The sequence below is a fragment of the Erinaceus europaeus genome, chromosome 14 (genome assembly GCF_950295315.1).
Source record: "Erinaceus europaeus chromosome 14, mEriEur2.1, whole genome shotgun sequence".
In the NCBI taxonomy this organism is placed as follows: Eukaryota; Metazoa; Chordata; class Mammalia; order Eulipotyphla; family Erinaceidae; genus Erinaceus; species Erinaceus europaeus.
Window position 1 is genome coordinate 45412011 of NC_080175.1, and position 21381 is coordinate 45433391.

General features: G+C 59.7%; 1 protein-coding gene across 10 annotated transcripts in view; it reads right to left on the reverse strand.

Annotated features, from left to right (window-relative positions):
• Positions 1–6: 6 nt before the first annotated feature.
• The window catches only part of BAHCC1 (BAH domain and coiled-coil containing 1), a 47320-nt gene continuing 25945 nt past the window's right edge, over positions 7–21381 (reverse strand). For 5 of the 10 annotated variants that reach the window (XM_060171779.1, XM_060171781.1, XM_060171782.1 and 2 more), the window contains exons 4-28: positions 19898–20020; positions 16072–17832; positions 15812–15920; positions 15333–15538; positions 15092–15250; positions 14747–14976; positions 14336–14663; positions 12722–13519; positions 11236–11426; positions 10974–11110; positions 10728–10880; positions 8773–8890; positions 8045–8331; positions 7452–7630; positions 7070–7362; positions 6848–6949; positions 6614–6755; positions 6415–6529; positions 6257–6332; positions 6046–6154; positions 5640–5759; positions 5353–5529; positions 4088–5271; positions 2200–2436; positions 7–1548 (exon numbers count right to left, since the gene is read on the reverse strand). In XM_060171779.1, coding sequence (XP_060027762.1) covers positions 1342–1548; positions 2200–2436; positions 4088–5271; positions 5353–5529; positions 5640–5759; positions 6046–6154; positions 6257–6332; positions 6415–6529; positions 6614–6755; positions 6848–6949; positions 7070–7362; positions 7452–7630; positions 8045–8331; positions 8773–8890; positions 10728–10880; positions 10974–11110; positions 11236–11426; positions 12722–13519; positions 14336–14663; positions 14747–14976; positions 15092–15250; positions 15333–15538; positions 15812–15920; positions 16072–17832; positions 19898–20020 — 7541 coding nt within the window. In that variant the 3' untranslated portion in view covers positions 7–1341. Of the gene's footprint in view, positions 1549–2199; positions 2437–4087; positions 5272–5352; positions 5530–5639; positions 5760–6045; positions 6155–6256; positions 6333–6414; positions 6530–6613; positions 6756–6847; positions 6950–7069; positions 7363–7451; positions 7635–8044; positions 8332–8772; positions 8891–10727; positions 10881–10973; positions 11111–11235; positions 11427–12721; positions 13520–14335; positions 14664–14746; positions 14977–15091; positions 15251–15332; positions 15539–15811; positions 15921–16071; positions 17833–19897; positions 20021–21381 lie in introns of all 10 variants that reach the window. The other 5 variants (XM_060171776.1, XM_060171783.1, XM_060171775.1 and 2 more) reach the window with 4 other exon arrangements.

Below are 21381 nucleotides of genomic sequence, written 5' to 3' on the forward strand. Positions count from 1 at the left end.
GGCTCACTGGGCAGGGGGGCTTTCTGGGGGTGCTGGGGAGGAACTAGTTTTCACTGCATTTCAGGGGCCAGGCTGAGCCTCCAGCCTGGCCTACTCCATGTCCTTCCTGGTTGAGGGGGAAGTGACAGGGTTGAATTTCTGGGGTCTTAGGGTAATGTAAGTTCTGGGAAGGCTGCCCCTACTCGCCACTGTCCAGGGCCCTGGGCAAAGGGCATGGCCTCCAGAGTAGGTGGGGACTAGTGTGGCCTCAGTGGGGCCCTAGGCACCAGCCTACAGGCCATGGAAGCAGAGGCCCAGCCCCTTTACTGCTTGAAGCTGAGGCAAGACAGTCTAGCCAAGGAAACTGAAATCAGAGATAACTTGGGCTATTCAGGAAATAAAACCCAAATATCACTTTTCCACATCAATATACGTTTCTCCCCCAGAGCTGTGTTCAGCTCTGACTTATGTTGGTGCTGGGGATTGAATCTTGGACCTCAGAGCCTCAGTCTTTTTGCATTCCCACCACACTAGTTCCTCCATCAATATTTTAAAATATTTGTTCACTTTGTTTTGTTTGAAACAGGACAGGCTGCCAAGCTTCAGTTGGAGAGGGGGCACATCAATTTTGATCTGAGCTCCTGGAAGCCCTTCTCCCCTGGGGACCCGAGGCCAGTCCTCCCCTAACACATTTCTCTCTCTCTCTCTTTCTCTCTCTCTCTCTCAAAGGAATCAAGCTTCTGTGTGACTTCCACCTTACAGACACCCAAGACATGAACTGTGTGACCCCCCCACCCCCAGTCCTCAGCCCAGCTGCCTGACCTCACAGATACCCCCACTGGGACTCAGCTAGGCTGAGGAAAACAGTGCACCTTCAAAGAGAAGCCCCAGAATGGAATTTCTGCATGTTTATGTGTGCGTGCACATGCACGCATGCACACACACACACACACACACACATACACATACCCTCATCACATAAGTGAGCAAAAGAACTCCTTTCCATGTTTTTCCCCCCATAAAACTTGCCTGCAGAAATACACTATTTACAGAAAGAAATAAATAGACAACACACCTGATTTCTGCTTTCCCTGGTGGGAGCCAGTTGGAGGTACTAGGGAAAATATGGCTTGGATTTGAAATCTCTGGTGAACTGCCGGTGGGGAAAGCAGAGCCCAACCTGCAGCCTGGGGCTGCCACCCAGCTCTCTGGCCCCAGGAAGAACCGTTTCAAAGCCTGGGCCAGCCTGGGGGGTTATGCGGGGTGCCTATCTTCTCAGGCGCTGGGAGGGAGGTGGGCAGGCTGGCCATTTGTCCAGATCCTCCAGTTCCTGCTCAGCCCCAGCATAGGTGCCAGGAGGGCTCAGCACAGGATGGGCACTCCATCGGCCGTCACCAGGCGGCCTGTTGTGGGGTCATAGGTGCCCGCCAGGTAGTAGAGATCCTGCCGGTCCTCATACTTGCGACTGCGGGTCATCTGCTCGTACTGCTCCCGCCCCACCACTTGGCACTTGTGGGAGATGGTCTGCACATCGTTCTCATCTTCATGGCTCGACTGGTACAATGCATTCTGGGGCAGGTGGGGGGGGCACAGGGAGGGGGTCAGTGCGGACTGGCAGCACCCCACCTGGGGCTAGCTGCACAGATGAGAGATGAGTGCAGGAATGCCTGTTTCCACACTATCTGGAGACCTTAGCTTTGTGGGGAGGCCTGGGGTTGCACGGAGCAATGCATTCATTTTCCTCAGAGCCCTACTCAGCTCTGGTTAATGGTGGTGTTGGGAAATGAACCTGGGACCTTTGGTGCCACAGGCATTAAAGATTTTGCAGGGGCAGGGGAGATAGCTTAATGGTTCTGCAAAAAGATCCTCGTGCCCGAGGTTCAAAGGCCCCAGGATCAATCCCTGCTCCACCATAAGCCAGACCTGAGCAGTGCTCTGGTTTCTCTCTCATTGAAATAAAATATGAAATATTAAAATATTATGAAATAATATTAATATTAATTTAATATTAAATAATATTTAAAGAAACCATATAAAAGAAAGCCTTGTTGCAGAACCAACGTGCTATTTTCCAGCCCTCATGGGGGCATCATCTGTTTTCAGTGGCCGTGGTAGATGGAGTCAGCCAGTTGTGGTCCCAGTGGAGGCATATCTGGGAGGGTCCCAGCTGTTGGGACCCTAGGGAGTCAGTGCCCCCCCCAGCCTCCCAGCCCCCCTTACCTTCCCATCACTCTGCCGCTTCCCTAGCTTGGTCTCCTCAGGGTGGTAGAACCACTTGACCTTCACCACCATGTTGCTGCCCCAGGACTCCCACATGCTCTCGATGCGGCCGATGTAGGGAAGGTGGGGCCGGCCAGCTGACAGGAACACGGCGCAGTCCCCGATGCGCAGTGTCTCCTTGCCTCGCACAATGGCCTTGTAGAAGAGCTTGCGGGCCTTGCCCTTCATGCCACGCCGCTGTGGGCCACACAATAGAGGTAGAGGGGGGTGGGGCTTATTAGGATTGCACCTGCTCACACCATGGCCCCACAGCCTTAAGGGGCCTGAGAGGAAGATGGGCTGCATAACAAGACATGTGTGTTCATAGGGAACCCAGGTCCACCAGTGCAGCAGGTAGTAAACAAAGCTGGGTGGGGTAGGAGAGATAGTGAAATAGCTCACTTGGACAGTGTGCTGCTTTGCCATGTGGGTGACTCAGGTTTGAACCTGTCCCCAAAGCACTGGAGGTAGCTTTGGTGCTGTGGTCTGTCTCTCAAAAAAGCCGGGTGCTAGGGAGGCAGCATAATGGTTGTGCAAAAAGACTTCCAGACCTGAAGCACCAAATCCCCAGCATCATCATAAGCCAGAGCTGAGCAGTGTTCTGGTCTCTCTTACTAAGTATCTCTCTCTCTTTCTCTCTATTTTATTAGTTAGATAGGACAGAGAGAAATTGAGAGAGGATGGGGAGATAGAGAAAGGGAAAGGGAAAGATAGACACTTGCAGACCTGCTTCACCCTCTGCAGGTGGGGAACATGGGCTCAAACCTGGGTCCTTGGCTTTGTAATATGTGCACTTAACCAGGTGTGCCACTGCCCAGCCCCGTATCTCTCTTCTATTAACTATATGAAGAAGCAAAGAAAAAAACAAAACAAAACAGCATTGGGCAGTGTGCTGCTTTGCCAGGTCTGAAGCTGGACCCATCCCACTGAAGGAAGCTTTGAGGCTGTGATCTCTCCCAGCCCCTAGTTTTTTTTCTTTTTTAAAAATTTATTTATTATTTATTTATTCCCTTTTGTTGCCCTTGTTGTTTTATTGTTGTCGTCGTTGTTGGATAGGACAGAGAGAAATGGAGAGAGAAGGGGAATACAGAGGGAGAGAGAAAGATAGACACCCACAGACCTGCTTCACTGCTTGTGAAGAGACTTCCCTGCAGGTGCGGAGCCGGGAGCTTGAACCGGGATCCTTACGCCGGTCCTTGAGCTTTGTGTCATGTGCGCTTAACCTGCTGCGCTACCATACGACTCCCTAGCCCCTAGTTTTTCAGAAGAAATCTGGGTGTGGGTAGGGGCTGACAGAGAGCTTGCCACACACTTTGTCACACAGGAGCACCTAGGTCTGAGCCTCTGGCAGCACATGGGAGCACTATAGATGGTAGAATGGTGCTACGCCAACCCCCCGTCTCTGACTGGAATCAGAAGGGTAAAAAGAATTCTGCCAGGAGAAATGCAGTCACAAAAACAAACAAACACATGGCAAATGGAACACACATGATAATGTTCAAGGGTCAAGGCTCAAGTCCCTCATCCCCACCTGCAGAAGGAAGAAGCTTCATGAGAGGTGAAGCAGGGCTGCTTCTTCTCTATCTCCCTATTTTCCCCTTCCTGGAGTACCTTGAACCCATCCCCTGTCCATTTTCACCCACTGTGTTATCTAATCTACCAACATTGAAAAACCACGGTGAAGAAGAAAACAGGTGGGCTTGGTGAAAATGGGCCCACACAGACAGATGGGCAGGGACAAAGGACAGAGCAAGGCCAGGATGACAAGTGGTATTTCCTGCCTAGGAACGTGCCCCTTGAGCTCCCTCTGGCTTTGGTGGCCCTGGGAGTGCCTCCCAGGCCTTCCTACCTGTGTGGGGTTCCCTGACCACTTCCAGAGCTGCCGGGCGGGCAGGAAGGCGGAGATCTTTGGCCGGTTCTCCACAGAGGGCAGCCGCTGCCTGCGAGACAGCTCTTTGGCTTTGGAGAAGCTCAGGTCCTCTTTGCGTTTGAGCTTCGATTTGCCACTGCTGGGGCTGGGACTGGGGCCCCCTCCACCCACAGAGGCCCGGGACAGGAAGCAGCGCTGGGCATGTGAGTGGGGGCTGCCGCCCTTGGGGTGCAGGGCTTCAGGCTGAGCCAAGAGGGCGGGCACGGGGTGGCTGAGGCAGGTCTGGAGTAGCAGGGCCGGGTCCTCATCCTCGGAGCTGTAGGAGGAACCGTCGTCTGAGGAGCAGAGGCTGGAAGTGGACAGGGAGCCGGAGGAGGAGGATGTGGAGGAACCGGAGGAAGAGGAGGACACCGACAGGCGGGCCAGGAAGCGGGATGGCACGCCACCAGGGGCCAGCCCGGGCCCCTCCTCCTCATCATCTGAGTAGGAACTGTGGCAGTCGCTATCACAGGGCAGCGGGAACTCGGCTTGGCCTGAGAACTTACGCAACCCCAGCCCCACGGGCAGCGGCGGCATGGGTGGCCGGCTCTTCCTGTCCTTGCCCACAAGGGCTGGGTGGGTATAGTTGGGCCCAGCCAGGGCACTTCCCAGCTTTGGCCCGAAGTCCTTGTCACCCAGCAGCAGGGCTTTGCAGTTCTTATTCTTGGGGGACGTGATGCCCTCATGGTCCAGTTTGACCAGGAACTCACTGCCTGCCCGCCGCCGGGTGCACTTCTCAGCCTCCGCCTGCTCGGCCCTTTTGGCCCGTAGCAGCTTGTGGCCCCCGGTGCTGGCAGGCAGGCTCTGGGCGGCCCCAGCCACAAAGGGTACATAAGAGCCGGCCAGGCTGCTGAACGAGTCAGCGCGGAAGCCAGTGCCGAAGACGGGGGTGGCCACGCTGTGCACCGGGAACAGAGCCTCACGTGCCCGCAGCTTCTTGGTGCTGCCGTTGAGCTGGAAGAGGTTCTGCAGCATGCCTGGGCCCTTGCCCGTTGCTACCCCTGCCTTCCGCTTGCTCTGCGCCACGGCTGACCAGCTGAGCAGTGGGCTGGCACGCCGGGTCAGGAAGTGCTCAGGGGCCCCTGCTGGTGGCTTGGCACCCCCGGTTAGTAGCTCCACTTTGCCTGTGGAGAAACCAGGTGATATTGGAGGGACTCTGCACATCTTGACCCCCCTTCTCCAGATGTCTTAGAAGCCCCAGGTACCAGCTTTGTCTTTGCTGCTGGGCTTTTTTCCAGGCATCCTGGAAGCCTCAGGACTCTCGTGCTCCCTGGGGGACAGGCCAGGTTTGGGGGCATCACTAGGTGCAGGGACCTCACAGGCAGCTTTCTTGGTCTGGCGGCAGCTGCTGGACACCAGTAGGGCAGGAGAGGGCTCTGTGCCTGTGGGTGGGGAGCAGCCTGATCACCGGTCCTGGGATTGCCCACTGTCCTCCCCTCTGCCAGAGCCTTCAGGCTCCTGGGGTCCCCTGGGGGGTGGTCTGTGAGCTCACACTGGATCTTGAAATCCGGGGGCAGCAGCCTGATGTTGGAGATGGCAATGTGGCCCGTGTCCCCATCATCGAATTCCACCAGCACGGAGTCCAGGTCCTCCTCCTCATCGCTGGAGGTGCCTGGGGACAGGACCCATGTAAGCTTGGGGACAGGAGCGCCCTCAGAACATGACAAGCAAGGCTGGGACCAGCTGCTTCCTGATGGTACCTGACCTGGGGGGCTGTAGTGGCCAAGGTCTATGTCACCCAACGCACCACTCACCCCTACCCTGCAGGAGTTCCCATGTGCTCAGCTACCTGTCACCCCAGAGGTGCACCCCCCAATTGGTGATCAGGAGACTGCACCTCGGGGGTCTCCTTCCTACCCACATGTCCCCTGCATTCCTGCTGGTTGAGGCACGCTCACCCCTGACTACGTTGCCGGGGTACAGGCAGCGGGACTTCTGGCTCCAATAGGCACAGACCCTCGTGCCCGGTGGGAGGTAGCGACTGGACTGTGGCCGCACATCAAGGACCTGGGGGTGGACAGCAGGGGCAGTGGGCCATGAGCTAGGGCCTGGGGGTGAGGCGTGTGCAGGGCCTGGCCTGGGTCCTCCTCAGGGGTAGGGGGCCCTCACCGCCTCCTGTAGTAGCTGTTCCAGCGAGTAGATCCTCTGGCGGTTGCCCCTCTCACCCTCAATGACAATGCTGTAGCTGAGGGACAGTGACATATGAGGGGACTGCCGGCGTGCAACCCCCCTTCCATGCCCTGCCCTACCAGTCCTGATAGGCTCACATGTCAGGGGGCTGCAGGGTCCGGACGCTGCCAGCATATAGCAGACTGTCCTCCTTGGGGATGAGCACGGGCAGTCCGTCCTGCAGGTCCTCCTTGTGGATGGTGCAGGAGCGAGCTGGAGGCACTGGGTGTCAGCCCTGCCCCATAGCGTCGTCCCAACCCCACCCTACTTGCTACCCTTGCCCCTCCAGTGGCTCACCCAGGGCTGCACTCTGCTCTGCGCTCAGAGGCCCAGCCTCCTCATCCTCGTCCTCCTCTGAGAAGCTGCTGTTGTCATCGAAGGCAAAGTCATCCTCCACAGTGAAGCTCTCCAGCAGGCGGCTGACTGCATGGCCCTGGGCCTGGGGGGAAGAGGAGTCAGGGTCAGCCTCGTGGTGGTGGGGGGGCTTGGGCCTGTAGGCTGAGGGTGCTCAGGGAGGGTGGGCACTGCTACCTGCTTGCTGATCACCTTGCCCTTGGCCAGCTTCCTGCTCCCCAAGATGGCCTTGGTGTTGCGAGGTGAGAGGGCAATGGACAGAGCTCCGTTCTTGCGCTGCTGTGCAGGTGGGAATGCTATCAGGCAGCAGCTAGGGGGTGGGGGCTTTCAGCACCCAGTCCTGCCCTCCAGCCCTGGCTGCCTGCTGGGATGCCCTGGACACAAGCTGTCCCCTCTCACCCGGAGTCCAGGCTGGAGCATGGTGCTCTTGCGAGTGGCTCTCTTGAGGCGCTCACTGGCCAGCTTGGCGCTCTCCTCATGGCAGCTGAAGGCCCGGGCAGGGCCGAAGAGGCCATCCCTGCTAGGCTTGCAACCTATCTCTGCCCGCAGCTGGCCTGTGGCATCGCCCTTGGCCTTCTTCTTGCCCGGTGGTCTGCGCCCAGGAGCCCGCTCCAGCTGGGGGCCCACCTTGGACTTGGCAGTCCTCCTCTTGATCTTGACCTCACTCTCAGGGCTGGACAGGTGGCAGGTGCCTGGGGATAGGCAGGGATGGTCAGGGCTTGGCTGTCCAACACATCTGGACCCGGCTGCCTGCCATCCCCCTGACCTGCCTTGCCCTCACCTAGCAGGCCCTGCCTCTCCTTCTTCTTCTTGGCCTTCTGGTTGGCTTCCATCTTAACCACGGAGGACGGGGAGGGCCCCAGCATGGCCACACTGGCAGCCCCGTGCAGAACCAGGCCAGGCTCCTTGGGTGCAGCTTCTGTCCCCAGGAAACCCTCAAAGCCCTCACTGTCATATTCACTACCTGGGGGGGGGGGGGGTGCAGAGCATGATATAGAGATGGGACAGGTGTGTGTATTGTGGAGTGAGTGGAGCCCCATCGTCATCAGCCTCAGGGTCTGCCTGCCCCTCCATCAGTCTCCTGCTTCCTGGGTGTCCCCCAAACAAGGCAGGACTCCTTTGTTCTCTCTCAGGCCAGTCCTGGGAGCAGGGGGGTGGCCAGGCTAGAGGAAGAGGAAGCAGCAATTTTTCCAGACTCTGGATGTGAGTGGCAGCTGAGGGCCAGATAACCCTGCAGGTCAGCAGGCCGGACGAAGCCCAGAGGGAGGTGGGGGTGGGGATGGGATATTTTTACCCATTTCCAGGATGCAGGGGTGGAGGTCCCTTCCTCCCTCAGCCCTGTCACCCGCTGCCTCGTGGCACACCAGCAAGAACTTGCCTGCCTCGCATGCCGCCATAGCTGGCTGGGCTGGGAACTTGGGCACCTCTCTGCCAGCCTCAGCCAGGGCCTGTGGGTGTCGAGCTGCAGTGGACACCTTGGCGCTCTTGGCTCGGGACAGCTTCTTGTGGATGCGGCCACTGGGGGCTGTCTCTTTCCTTCGGAAAGGGCTGAGGCCGGTGGGCAACCCTTTGCTCTTGACCTTGGGCTTTAGTTGGGCCACCTTATTGGCCGAGGAGGATGCCAGCTCCTGGCTGCTGCTCTTCTTGTACCTCACTTTCTCCTGGGGACAGAGATGGTGGCTGGGTTCACAGGGTAGGGTGCCCAGTCATGCCCTACTTTCCAAACACTGGCTGGAAGGTGACATTTTTGGGGTGTCTTGCTGTGGGAAAGGGGGAACCCATGGCTCTGTGTCTGTTCTGTACCCCAGAGGGAGCCTGGGCTTGGGTGTGGCTGGGTGTTTTGCCAAAGAGAATGAAGGGAGGTGGCATGTCCTGGGCAGAGGGGCGGTGCCTGGCTTCTAGGGCTTCAGGGGACCAAGCGCCCTCTAGACCCTGGGAAAAGGGAGGTGCTGGTACCCCAACACAAGCCTCCCAGGGTTTCACTCCCCAGTGACCAGAACATTCACTCTGTGTCCCCCTCCCTGTGGCTGGGGTAGGGATTGGAGAGCTGTCAGATAGATGTGGGGGGCAGTGGGGGGCCCCAGGGCAGGACCAGAACTCACCGAGGCAGAGGTGGGCAGGCCCATGCGCAGGCCCTTCTCCAGCTTGCTGCGCTTCCTGGTGGGCTCACCCCCACCCTGCAGCTCTGCACACAGCAGGCTCAAGCTGGACCGCAACGCCCTGTGGGCACATGGCTGGTGGGCAAGGGGTACCCTTACCCCATCCAGGAGAGCCCCAGCCCGTCCCCACTCCCACCAATGCTGTGTACCTGGCCTTGGAGCACACAGTGCTATGGGGGGGGCAGCACTAAGCCCCTTGGACTAAGCTCAGCTCACAGAAGACAGAGCTGGGCCTGTCCTCCCAAGCTCCCTTGAAACATTGAACTCATGACAGCATGGCCTCTGTAAGACTGAGCCTGTGTCTCATGGGCTCAGTCTGTGATGCAGTTTGGAGCCCAGAGGACACTGGGGAGGCTCTTGAGAGCAGGGTTCACACCCAGCCCCCTATGCTACTGTCAGGGAGAGAATGGGGGTGGTGTTCAGGGCAAGACCTGACTTCTAGTCCCCCAGGGTCACCCCTGCTTCACAACTGGTCTCAAGCCCAGAACTTCTGCCTGGGCCTTCAATCCCTGTCTGGGGGAAGGGTCCATGTCCCAGCCTGTGGCTCAGGCTCCAGAAGGGTCTTCCAGGATGGGAGCTAACCAATGGGCTGCACCGCCACTAGACACCCCAGGTATACCACCCATGTCCCAACATACCTATGGGCCCCATCACTACCTACTTGATTTGATGTGTAACCCTGACTCCTGCGTTTCCCCCCCACCTCCCTGAAAAGAGGCCTGTCCAGAATACAGGGGGTTGAAAGGCCACCTCTCTTACCGCCCCGCAACCCTAATGAAAATTAGTCACAGATGGAGGCTGCTGAATGCTCCTTCACCTCTCAGTGGGGTGGGGGGTGGGAACAGCAGGAAGCCAGCCCTGCCACCAGGCTTGACTCCCAGACCTGAACCCTCCCACTTCCAGCCTGGGCGCAGGGGGGCTGGCAGGGCCTGGAAAGGATGGGAGCAGGGAGGAGCCCAGACTGGGGGGGGGGGGGTGTGCATCAAGCATGGGAAGGGAGCTGTCTCTGGGAAGGGGAGGGGTCCTGGACTCAGTTTCCTCCTGGTCCTTGGCCTAGCTGTGCCAGGTCAGGAAGAGCAGTGCTGGGGAAACTGAGGAGCTTAGATGCCAGAGAGAACAATCCTGGGGGGGGGGACTGGAAGCCTAGATGTCAGAGAGAATTATGCTGGGGGACGGGTGTCAGGTATCAGGGAAAGCAAGGAGGGCTTGGTGCCAAGGAGAGCCCAGCCTGAGGCTCCCTGACAGGAACCCTGCCAGACCCTGGCCCTCAGCACTGGCTGGTTCTTAGAGGAAGTTGATGTCCCCCCTCCACGGACAGGAATGGGGGGCAGGGAGGCCCAGCCATATGGTGAGGCCTCCCTGGCCCCGCAGTCTAGCCCCCCCTCCCACTTCTCTGCACTTGCTAATGTTTTGTGACATAAAGCCCTGAGATTAATTTTTTGCCTCTGTCTTAATTGAAGGAACCATTTAGTGCCGATTTAACTATTATTACCAAATCATCAGGATTGATGCAGTACGCACGGGCGCGCGCCCATCGTGTCTGGAGGAGTGCAGAGGATTTATGCAAATGTGCCTGCCGGGAGAGGCAATTTGTAGCGAGAAGGACAATTACGCCGGCCGGGAGTGCGCCCACGACGAGTGGGTAATGGATAATAACAGCGAGGCCGCCGAGCGCCGCAGCGTGACCAGCAACTGCCAGCCCGGCAGGTAAAGTGGCTCTGACTCCACACGGCCCAGCGCTGGGGGTGGTGGCGGCAGCTGGACAGGTGCCGGGACACAGGCAAGGGCAGGTGGGCTGTGGGTGCTCAGCTCTTGCCCTAAGTTGAAGGGCCAGCAGCCCAGAGCCCTTCCCTGTCCCTTTTCCCTGGTCTCATTGCCTCCTTGCACCCAGAACTCACTTGACTTTCCTGCCTTCACCCCTGGGAAGCTGGCCATCTTCACCCCTAGGGAGCTGGCCACCAGGCCGCAGAGGGGGCAGCAGACTGGAGTATTTGCGCTTCCTGGGCCGGCCAGGCCCCCGCCTTGCTGGGCTTCTGGAACTCTCGTCTCGCCTTGGGGGTGAGGGGACAAGAGGGACCATCAGAGGGGTGTCAGGATATGCTCATCCCTGCCCCTGAATGAGGGCCCCCTCCCTCCTGCCTTACTCATGGTCCCGCCGACGCTGCAGGCGCGCCAGCTCTCTCTGCTTCTCCTTGTACCGCCGCTGGAGCTCTGCCAGCTGCACACGCATCTCCACTTCCTGTGTGTCCAGCTGGTCAATGGCGGCCTTCAGGGAGCACACCTAGAGGGCAGGGGAACAAGGGTCTGTAAGCCTGGACAGGCCCTAGAAACAGGAGGGGGCGGCCAGGCACGAAGCCTGGGGTCACACCTGGGCTGAGGGGGCAGCCAGGACTCCCCCACACTCACAGGCTTGGTCTTGGGGGTCCAGGTGTCCTTGCGCTGCAAAATCTGCATGCGGGGGGTGAGCATGGGCAGCTGGTTGGGGGTGGCGGCAGGAAGTTGGGCAGAGCAGGCAGGGCTGGCGACCTCTACCAGGGACCAGGCAGAGGCCAGCGTGGCCAAGCGCTGCAGATTGAAAGCCAGGACATCCTCTTCCTCTGTGGGGACACGTGGATCAGTATGTGGGCAGGAGGGGACAGTGTCGGGTGTGTGCTACCTACCCCCGTCTGTCCTGGCAGCCTGGGCTACTACCTCCGTGGGACCACAGTTGTTCTCCTCCCCTCTGCCAAAGCCCAATAATCCAGTGAGCCTGGGGCAGGGGCCTTGGGGTCAGCTGGTGGTAATAAAAAGGAACATCAAAGAGAGGGACAGGGATGGGTGGGGCCAGCTGGCCACCTGGTTTCAGCTCTAGGAAGAATTGAGGGCTGACTGCAGGTGTTCAGAATGAACTGTGGGTACTTCACCTTCAACCCCTAGGCTGCTCTGATGCACCGTCTAGGCTTGAGCCCCCCACCCTCACCCCAGTCTGTCCCCCAGGACACTGCCTGTTGAGCTTCTGTGCTCTCCAGCCCTAGGGAGTGGGGGATGGGGACAGTGACAGGCCAAGGCCTATGGGGCAGAGGGAGACTCAGCCTGACATATCCTGGATCCAGGGCCTTTCTGAGCCTCCTCAGCCCATCTCCCAGAGACCTCTCCCTGGTGTGAGCTCATGGAGGAAGCTTGTGGGGTTTGGGGGGGTCAGTTCTGGGGCTGAGACTGCCTAGGACAGCCATGGGAGATGAAGGGTGGTGGTGTGTGTGTGTGAAGTACACCCAGCTGGCATGGGGTCTGGCCTTGAAGACAAGAACTCTGGTCCGCACTTGAGCCTTTGCTCAGTGGACCATGCTCCTACAGAGCCTGGGAACAAATGGGCTGACTCTACATGCACGTGGGTGCACACTCTGCCCTGGCCCTGCCCTCACCTGACTGGCTGTTGGTTGCTCAAGAGAGGAGTGACAGGGATGGAGGCTCAGGGGATAGTGAGCAGATGGCACAGGCGCTGGGGGTCTTATAGGCAGTGGTCCCCATGAATGGGAGTTCTCTCTATATACCTACATGCCACATCCCAGGCAGAAGGGGGCTTCCTCTGGCTGGGGGGGGGGATATCTCCTGGGCAGTGGGGATGCGGGGGTTATGGGGGTCCCCTTGGGGTTGGAACGGGGCTGGTGTGGACTCCTCAGAGAACTGGTTCAAAGGAGTCCTGGACCCCCAGTGTGTAAGAGCTTTTGGCCAGTCCCCTCCCAGGCGGGGCTGTGGGCATTATGGGGGTGTTGGTCTAGTGGACTGCCTGGGTTTGAGCCACCCAGGCTTATGCAGGGCAGAGCCCCAGGTATGCAAGGTTGGGATTGCCTCTGGCTTTCTCATGAGTGAAAGGGATCACCCCACTCCACTCTGGTGTCCTGCATGCACTCACCATGTTGGGTCCTCTGCAGAGGGAGCTCCAGGTCAGCGAGTTCACTGAGCAGGGCAATCCCAGGGGTCCCTGAGCACCAGGGTGGGGGGACCATACTTGGTAGCCCAGGGTTGGTGGGGGGCTGCAGGTTCAGCAGGCTGAGGCCAGGCAAGTCCCCTAGGTCAATGGTGGCAGCCACCAGGGCATCCAAGCCAAGAAGAGCCCTAGGCTGGGGGGTGGCTTCTGGAGATCCTCCCCAGTCCTGCTCCTGCTCCCTGAGCTCATCTTCCTGGAACTCGGCCTTGACCTTAGACTCTGTGTCACTTGGAGACTCATCCACAGTACTCAGGGTCTCTGTGTGTGGTTCCGGGGTCTGGGGCCTGGCTCCCAACAGTGGCCCTTGTCCCCCATCACCTCCCATGGTCCTCTCCTCTTGAGACCCTCCCTGAGAAGAACTGGCCGGGGCCATGGCCTCAGGGAGCTCTGCTTCCAGGATGGCCCCGGCCCCACACTGGATTTCTTGCAGCCCCTCCAGCGGGCTGGGGTCTGCCACTTTCCCCGAGGATCCTTGCTCCATGGGGTTGGGGGTGTCAGCAAGGTCCTGGGTGGTCTCCCTGGCCCCCGAGGGTAGTCCAGGCTCGTCCAGGCTCTGGGGACTGTGGGGTGACTCCCCACGCGAGAACGTCCTCCCCAGTTCCAGCTGTGCCCCAGGGAGGGGTGCTTGCATAGTTTCAGAGTCCAAGAGGTCAGAAGAGTGCATGCTGGGGGGCAGAGGGAAGCCTGTGGTGGCAGCTGCACACGTGAATCTGGGAAGCAGGTCTGCGGGAAAGGGGACCCTGTCAGGAGGGAGGAGCAGGAAACAGGTGCCCCCTTATAGCCAGGAGAGACCTCAGCTGCCGAGCTGCTTGCCTGCAGAACAGGGGGCAGGGCTGTTTGGGGACATACTGAGGGGCAGAAAGGGAAGCCTCCTGGGATGCCCCTAGGCCCTTCACCCCAGCCAGAATAGCTGTGAACCCCCAGCTTCTGCTGCAGCCTCAGAGGGACACTGGGGGAGCTAGGGGGGATTGTCACGGGAAGTGTGGCTAACCAGAAGGAGGGGAGTTTAACACAAGATACTTGAATCAGGGTTTTCCCTGAACCAGAGCTGCTGGCAGCCTGTCAGAGGCATCACGCTCCATTAATGCAATAAAAAAAAAGAAAAAGAAAGAAAGCCCCCAAAAGAAAAAACAAGCTGTGTTGACTTAGTCTCCCAACTGTGGAGCTGGGCAGGTTATATGTTTGCTGCTGCATTTGCAATGCAAACGCTCGGCCTGATTTTGTGGGGAAGCTGGTGGGCAGGGAACCTTGCTGGGGGCTGCCTCTCCTGGGCAGCATCACTGTGATCCAACTCAGATGTGGCCAGTCACTGCTGTCCTCCAAGTGGAGGCAGTGGGGGGGGGGGCTGGAGTGCTCCCCACTGGGGTCTTGTAGGACCCTGGAGAGGCGTAGAGAGCATGGGATGAGGCTACAGGGGACCTCAGAGGCCACCTTACAAGTCCCAAGCCAGGCCACATCCCCACTAGCTCTGCCCACTCAAGAAGGGTAATAGGGCTGAATGGGGAGGGGGAAGGGGCCATCCAACACATTCCATCTTACCTGGTACCAGGGTGCTGAGGTCCACCCCAGGCTGCAGGCCTCCCCTACTCTTGTCTTCAGAGCTGAGTGCTTTAGAGCCTGAGCCAGGGCTGCCCCTGGGGCAGACAGATAAAGTGCAGGGGACGCTGGGACATGGTGGTGTGGGGCAGCTGGTGGGGGGTCTTGGGGCAGGCGAGTGGCAGCAGGGGGACAGCTTGGTGGGGCCTGCGGTGGTGGCAGTGGCTGGGGGGTTAGCCTTGGCCGTTGTGGTTAAGGCATGTGGCTTGTGGGTGGACTTCAGGGCCTTCTCTGGGACGGGCTCCTCCAGCTCCAGGTGGTGGTCCTTCCGCTGTGTGTGGAGGGGGGTGAGGGGAGGCTGAGTGGGAAAGGCCAGGCCAGCGGAGCATGGGCAATTCCTGGGGACCCCTGTACCTGGAAATGGGCTGCCCGCTGCAGCTCCAGGGCCTGGGCTGCCCGCTGCTGCTGCTGCTGCTGCTGCTGCTGCTGCTGCTGCTGCTGCTGCTGCAAGGCATAGAGCTCCTGTTGCCGCAGGAACTGGGGCCTTGAGTACATGGGGAGCTGACTGGGATGCTGCATGTGTGACGTGGTTCCGCGAGCCCCATACATGGGGGGCCATAGCGAGGCCTGGTCCATGACATCAGCTGAGGGAGGAAGCAAGGGTGTCTTGAGTCTCCCCTGCCCCAGGGCCCTGTCAGGTGCTGGTCGTGTTCTCCCAGGCTCCCCACATCCGAATGGTCCAGTGTGTGGCCCCCTTACCCAGTGTATGGGGGGCTGTGTGGGGCGCAGGCTCAGAGGGCAGGATGACGAGCTGGGTGGGGGTGTCCTGGGGGATGGGGAAGACAGAGGGCATGGAGCCGGGCACAGAGGTGGGGAAGCCGGGGGGCAGGTTCTGGTGTAGGGCAGGGTGCCCCAGGCCTGGGGAGGAAGTCAGAGTGGTCAGACATGTGGCCACACCAGGCGGGGCCCACCTCCCCGGCCCCCTGCCACAGGCACCGACCGTAGGAATGACCTCCCATCCATAAGGAGGGGCTCCGTGTTCGGGGCAGCCAGGGTGGGTGGGCAGGGTGGGTGTGCGAGGCTGGCTCAGTGCCCAGCTGGCCACTCTGTAGGGAGGAGCCACTGGCCAGCATGAGGTGGGGGGCCAGCTCTCCAGGGCAGCTGCCTGAGGGGTGGATCCGGGCGAACTCCATGAGATCTTTGTCCCTGCATGTTACAGAGGGTGGGGGCTCAGCATGGCTGTCTGTCCTCCATCTCAGACACAAAGGGGTTGGGTTGGGGGGGAGGTCAGGCAGCTTCCAGGTTCATCAGAGGGAAGTCCCAGAACCCTCTCCTCCAACCCTGCCCCAGCACGGGTGGGACCCCAGAAAGGGTCCAGGTGTGCAAACCGTGCCTGAGTCAGGCCACCACCTCTGGCATCCAGGATGCCAGAGTACATCCAGAGGACCCCTCCGACCTCACTGTATCCCCCCCCCTTACTGCAGCAACAGCTCACGGCTGGACAGGCCCAGGCGGTCCTCACACAGCCGCGCCCGGTCCTCCTCAGCTTCAAGGTCCAGTGTGTGGCTGGGGCGGGTCCCTCCAGTAGCTGGATGGATCAGAAAGGCAGAAGAGATCACGGTTGGGTGGCAGCTAAGGCTCCAGTGGCCCTACTTCCAGTGGGGCAGGTAGGGAAGCTTACAGTTGAGGGGATTGTGGAAGAGCCTCCCCCCCCCCCCCCCCCCGTGCAGGGGATGTACCTTTGAAGGTGGGGGTGGCTCGGGCCTGGCGGCTGCTGGTAACAACATAAGCCATCTCAGGCCGGCTCACAGTGTCCTTCTGCCGGGCCAGGGCCACGGCGATGCCCACAGGCGGCTGGCGCACCTCCCCATCGGCGTGGGGGGGATCGTGTTCGCGGCTGCGGGCACAGTCGGGCCGCTCCACCTCCCCAGGGGCCTGGCCGGCGCCCTTGGAGGCAGGGAACTTCACCTCCTGCTGGGTGCAGCTGGCCTTAATGCCCCCCAGGCCCACGAAGGGCGCCTTCTGCCCCCCCACTAGTGCCTGGTTGCTGTACTTTAGCAGGCTCTTCATGGCTGAGACCTCACCAGGTGGTGTGGGCAGCTCCTGTGCCACCAGGGCAGCAGGGGGCAGGTTGCCCCCAAAGGGGTCCAGGTAGGCCCCGCCCTTGCGCTCTTCACCCACTGCTATGGCTGGCCCCTGGCTTGACTGGACACTCCAGGGGGGTAGGTGGGGCCCCCCATACCCCAGGGAGGTCAACTCCAGGGACTTGCACTTGGCTTCAGGTCCACTGCCCCCTGGCTCCACCTCGGGGGCCACCAGGTGCTGCTGATGCCGGATGCGGGCCACTTTCTGTACTCCAGGGACACCCGCTGGGACCTCCTTGCCGGTGGCCTTGTCTAAAGTGCAACAGATCTGCGGGACCTTCCCACCCAGTGGGTCCTGGTGGCTAGTCCGGGAGCAGTCCTGCAAGGGGGTTGGCAGCTCAAAGTAGCCGCCTCTGTCCAGTCCACCCTTGGGGAGCCCAGGGAAGGGCGCCTCGGGGCCTGCGCTGTTGAGATACTCCAGGCCCTTCAGTCGGGGGTTGAAGGCTGCCTCAAAGCCCCCTGGCCGCCGCTCACCCTTGCCCTCAGCCTTCAGGTGGGCATAGGAAACCCCGCAGGGTGTGGTGTGCTCTGGCCCAGAGGGCCTGTCCAGGTGCTGCTCTTTGCCATCCCCAGCCACGGCACAGGCATCAGCCACCAGGAAGGGGCGGCCCTTGTCACCCAGGTGTCCTGTGGAAGGCACGAAGGTGGGCCCACTGGCCTTGGGATCCCGGGAGACTTTGTCCTGCAGTGGGCAGAGCCCGTCAGGGCTGGCATGCAGTTGCAGGCAGGGGAAGGAGCTGGCAGCTGAGCTCAGTGGTGGGGGTGGCCCGGTAGGCAGGCCAGAGGGCACACCATAGGAGCTAGTGTGGTGCAGCATCTGCCGTCGCTCCAGGCACTCCCCAAAGGTTGGCCCAGACTCCACAGGGCCTGCTGCTTCCTTAGTGCAGCGTCCTGGGGCTGTCACACCCAGGCCGGGCCGCACCAGCATGCCCCCTGCACAACTGGCCAGTGCTGTTGCCTTGCCCATGTCACCATTGAGCACCTTGGTATTGAGCAGGCAGGAGGCCAGGTGCTTGGGGCGTGCCTCACAGGGGCCCTGGGGCACCCCGCTCTCCTTGCAGTGCCCATCAAGTGGCAGAGGCAGCACCAGCTTGTGGCGGTCCTTGCCGTCCTCCTCTGCGGCTGCCAGCCGCTCCTTGGCCTCCATGGCCTTGCCCACCTTCTCCTTGCTCAGCTCCTTGCCCAGGAGGAAGCGGTCCAGGTCCTTGGTACCCTTTTGCAGGGGCCCAGTCTCGCCCCGCTCACGGCTGCAGGAGCCCATGGGGTGGCCGGGGGCAGCCCGAGCCACACCAGGGAAGCTGTGGTTGGCGGGCAGCAGCGTAGGCTGGGGGGGCAGGTTACGCAGGTAGAAGTTATCTGTGGGCCCGGAGAAGTGAGTCAGAACTCCATATACCCCCTTGCACACAAGTGACTGAAGCTTCCCCTTTGCAGTGAAATGCACCCCAGATGAGAATTGTCTTTTTTTTATATGGAAGGAGAGAGACAGAGAGCAAGACAGTTGGGGGGGCACCACTGTGCCCAGAGACTCTCTCCATTCAGGTGCTCCCATGTGGGGGCTGGGGGCTAGAACCCAGGTCCTCATGCATGGTAACAGGTGCCCTCTACTGGTTGAGAGGCCCATCTTTAAGAGTGTAGTTCAGTGGCCTGGATACATTCCCACGAGTATGTCACCTGAACTCTGTCATTGTCCCATTAAACATTGACACCACCTGCCCTGTGTGGAGAGCTGGGGAGTAGGGGTGGGGAACAGGGCACGTGGTGGTAGTGGTGGAGCACATGCAAAGCCACCTCAGTGCCCTGGAGACCCTGCCCCAGGCCCCCACCCCCAGCACCTGAAGTGAGCATCTCAGCATGGGGGATGAAGACCCCTGTCAGAAGGGAGATGGGGAGTGTTCCCCATTAGTCCTCCCTGCCCAAGCCCACTCTTGGTTCTAGCTCCTCTGCTCCACAGGCCTGAAGCAAACCCTTCCCATCCAGGCACAGCTGAGCCTTGCTATCTGTGGGGGCCCCTGATAGTGGGGGGACCCCACTCCTCCCTGTCTACACCCAAACAAGTAGGGGTGGATGGCTTAGAGCAGAGGGAGATCAGATGGGGGAGGGGGGGGGCAAAAGAAACATTTGGAACTTGTAAAAACTGTCCTCCATTGTGTAAATTCCTGTCAATTTCCTGCTAATTAAAACAAGGGGAAGAGGGTGGCCTGGGATGTCTAATCAAGTCACTTGATTTCCAAAAACAGAGCATCTTGGAATGGGCTCCGCAAGGCATTGGAAAGGTTGAAGCCACCAGGGTCCAAGAGGCCTGTGTCTCCTGCGCAGAGGGCCCTCCATGGTCATGGGCAGCCTGAGGGGGCAGAGCTCCTGGCCTGCTGGCTCTGGGGGGAGGTCAATGGTACAGCTCTGCCTGCAAGGTGAGTTCCCCAGAGCCTCAGTGCCGGGCAGTGCCAGGCCCAACGGGAGGACAGGGTGGGACCAGGTCTGAGAGGAGGGAGGGGTGGCCACAGGCTTGCCCCCTAAACTGCATGCCTTTCAGACCCTCCAGTTTAGTTTCGTTTCCCAGTGGGTAACCTCAGGGCTGCCTCTGACCTTATTATCCCGCCCCCACTTCTGGCTGGGTGACCCTCACAAACTGACCCCTAGCATATGTGTCCACTCACAGCCTGGGTGTTCCTGGGAAGACCCCTGTGCTCTCTGCATGGATACTGAAGCACCGTCTCCTCTCTGTATCCGGCCATGAACAAAGAGCACCTTCCCCTATCCTCATGCTGCTTCCTCTGGGGCCTCCAAGTCCACATCACCTCCCCTCTGGAACACGACAACTAAATTAGTGGGCTCCCTGCCCCAGCCTCCTGGGCACCAAGGTGAGGGGAAGTGAACTTTCTAGAATACAAATTTGACAGCACCCTACCTCGAGACCTAGTGAGAGGGTCACAGCTCTTCAAGACCACCCACCCCCAGCCTTGTCATCCACAGAGACCTCAGTGTAACCTGTCCAAGGACCCCTTTGGAGGCCTCTTCTAAGCAGTGAAGAGACACCCTCTGCCTGTTGGGGTACATGCCTGCCTCAGCTTAGCCCTGCAGACTCTGGCCTCAGGTGAGTTGTGAGGTGGAGTCTGGGCCTCAGTCAGTCCATCGAGGCAGGAAGTGCAGGTTTGGGGAGTGGCTTTGCATCCTCACCAAACAACACTCTCCTGAGTGTTCCAAGAGGGCTGTGCAATGCCAGAATCAAGCCCCCATAGACAGAAGCCATTTCAGATGCCCTATCTCAGTGCCCCCCTCAATCCCCCAGCTCAGCCACGTTCCTGGGATGCAGAGTCCACACTGTTATGCTAGGCCAACCCCTCACTGAGGCAGGCCCTGGAAGCCCTGGGCCCACCTGCTGCCTTCTCCCACCTCTCCAACAGAACCCCAGGCCATGACTTGCCTTTTTGGGTTCCATAGAAACGGTGCTGCCCATAGAGAACATTGCTGTTTCCATGGTGATCCAAGTGGCTCATGGGTAGGAAGGTGGATGCCAGACTCCCCGAAAATCTGGGATACCCCGGAGCTGGAGGAACAAGGAGACAAGGCTGCAGAGGCAGCAGAAGGCCTGCATCTGCCTTGACCCCTGGGAGGAGAGGGCTGGGGGAGGCTAGAACAATGCCCTGGATCCCCAAGCAGCCAGGGGGGAAATCGGCCCACCAGAACCTCCCCTCAACCCTGACTCCACTGGTGCCCCTGGCCTGCCTGGAGTGAATCTGAGAGGCTGCAAGAGGAGGCAGCCAGGCTGCCTTTGATGTCTTTCCAATAGCTCTTAGCTAGGCGGGAGCTTCAGGCAAAAAAAGGGGGCTCCCAGAGGTATCCAGGGAGGGGCTGGCCCCTGGGCACATGGGGTGCATGGAAGGCTGGGTTGAGACCACCACTGTGGGCCCAGCAGACAGCTCTGGGGCCATGAAGCCCAGGGCTGTAGCTTATAGCTGAAGTACTGACCATTCTGCTGCTAGGGTGCAGGGCAGGGCCTCCTCTGCAAGCTGAGATCACAAATGACAGCGTTGGAAGATTCCACAAGAGACCCCTGACTGGGTCCACAGCCTGAGACCTGCCCTGGGGGTCCATAAGCTATGCCCCACAGTACACCTGACAGCCTTGATCTCAGGGGCACCTGGGAAAAGCAGCCCCCATACAGGCCCCACCCCACCAGGTGGGCAGATGGTCAGGCCACAGGGGGCTCCCATCACCTTTAGATACCCTAGGGGTACTCACCCACCCCTCAGCAGTAACCAGCACCCACTCTACCCATCTGTGAAGCTTCCTCCCTTTCTCCAGTGCAAAAAAGAGGCCCCTCAGCTGGGGTGTCTCCACTGCAGTGGGCAGCCATCCTCTTACCCAAAACCCCCCCACTTGGAGCTGGTGCTCTGACATTTCACCAGGGGGGACTGCTCTTAGGGACCCCGACACTGCCACACAGCTTCAAGCAGCCATCCTGGGCAGCTGCCACTCAGCCGCTAACAGCACAGGGTCCCAGGTGACAGTGGACAGTCCACAGTCCCCTTCGTTTCATATAGCAGGTACCCAGGGGGGACAAGCAGGGAAGCTGGACCCCCCACCCCCACCTGGGGTGTGGGCCAGGTCCCCAGGCTGGTCTGGTTTCTGTGGAGGCACATCTGGAGCAGATGTTTCCCAGATTAAATGCAGCTCCTGGAAGACATGACAAAAGCAGCCGGCTGGCCGGGTGGGGTAAGGCTGTGTCATGGGAGGGGGATGTGTGTGAAGGCCCCTGCAGCTGTCCCCCTTTAATTGGTTGCTGTTAAATGTTTTATGGGGCCTCAGTTTGGTAAACAGAAGTCTGTAAATTCCTTCTTACCAGACAGTGTTTCCCAGGAGCAGACCCCCCTGTGACCCCTAAGGAATCTCTCCCCACAAAAGGCA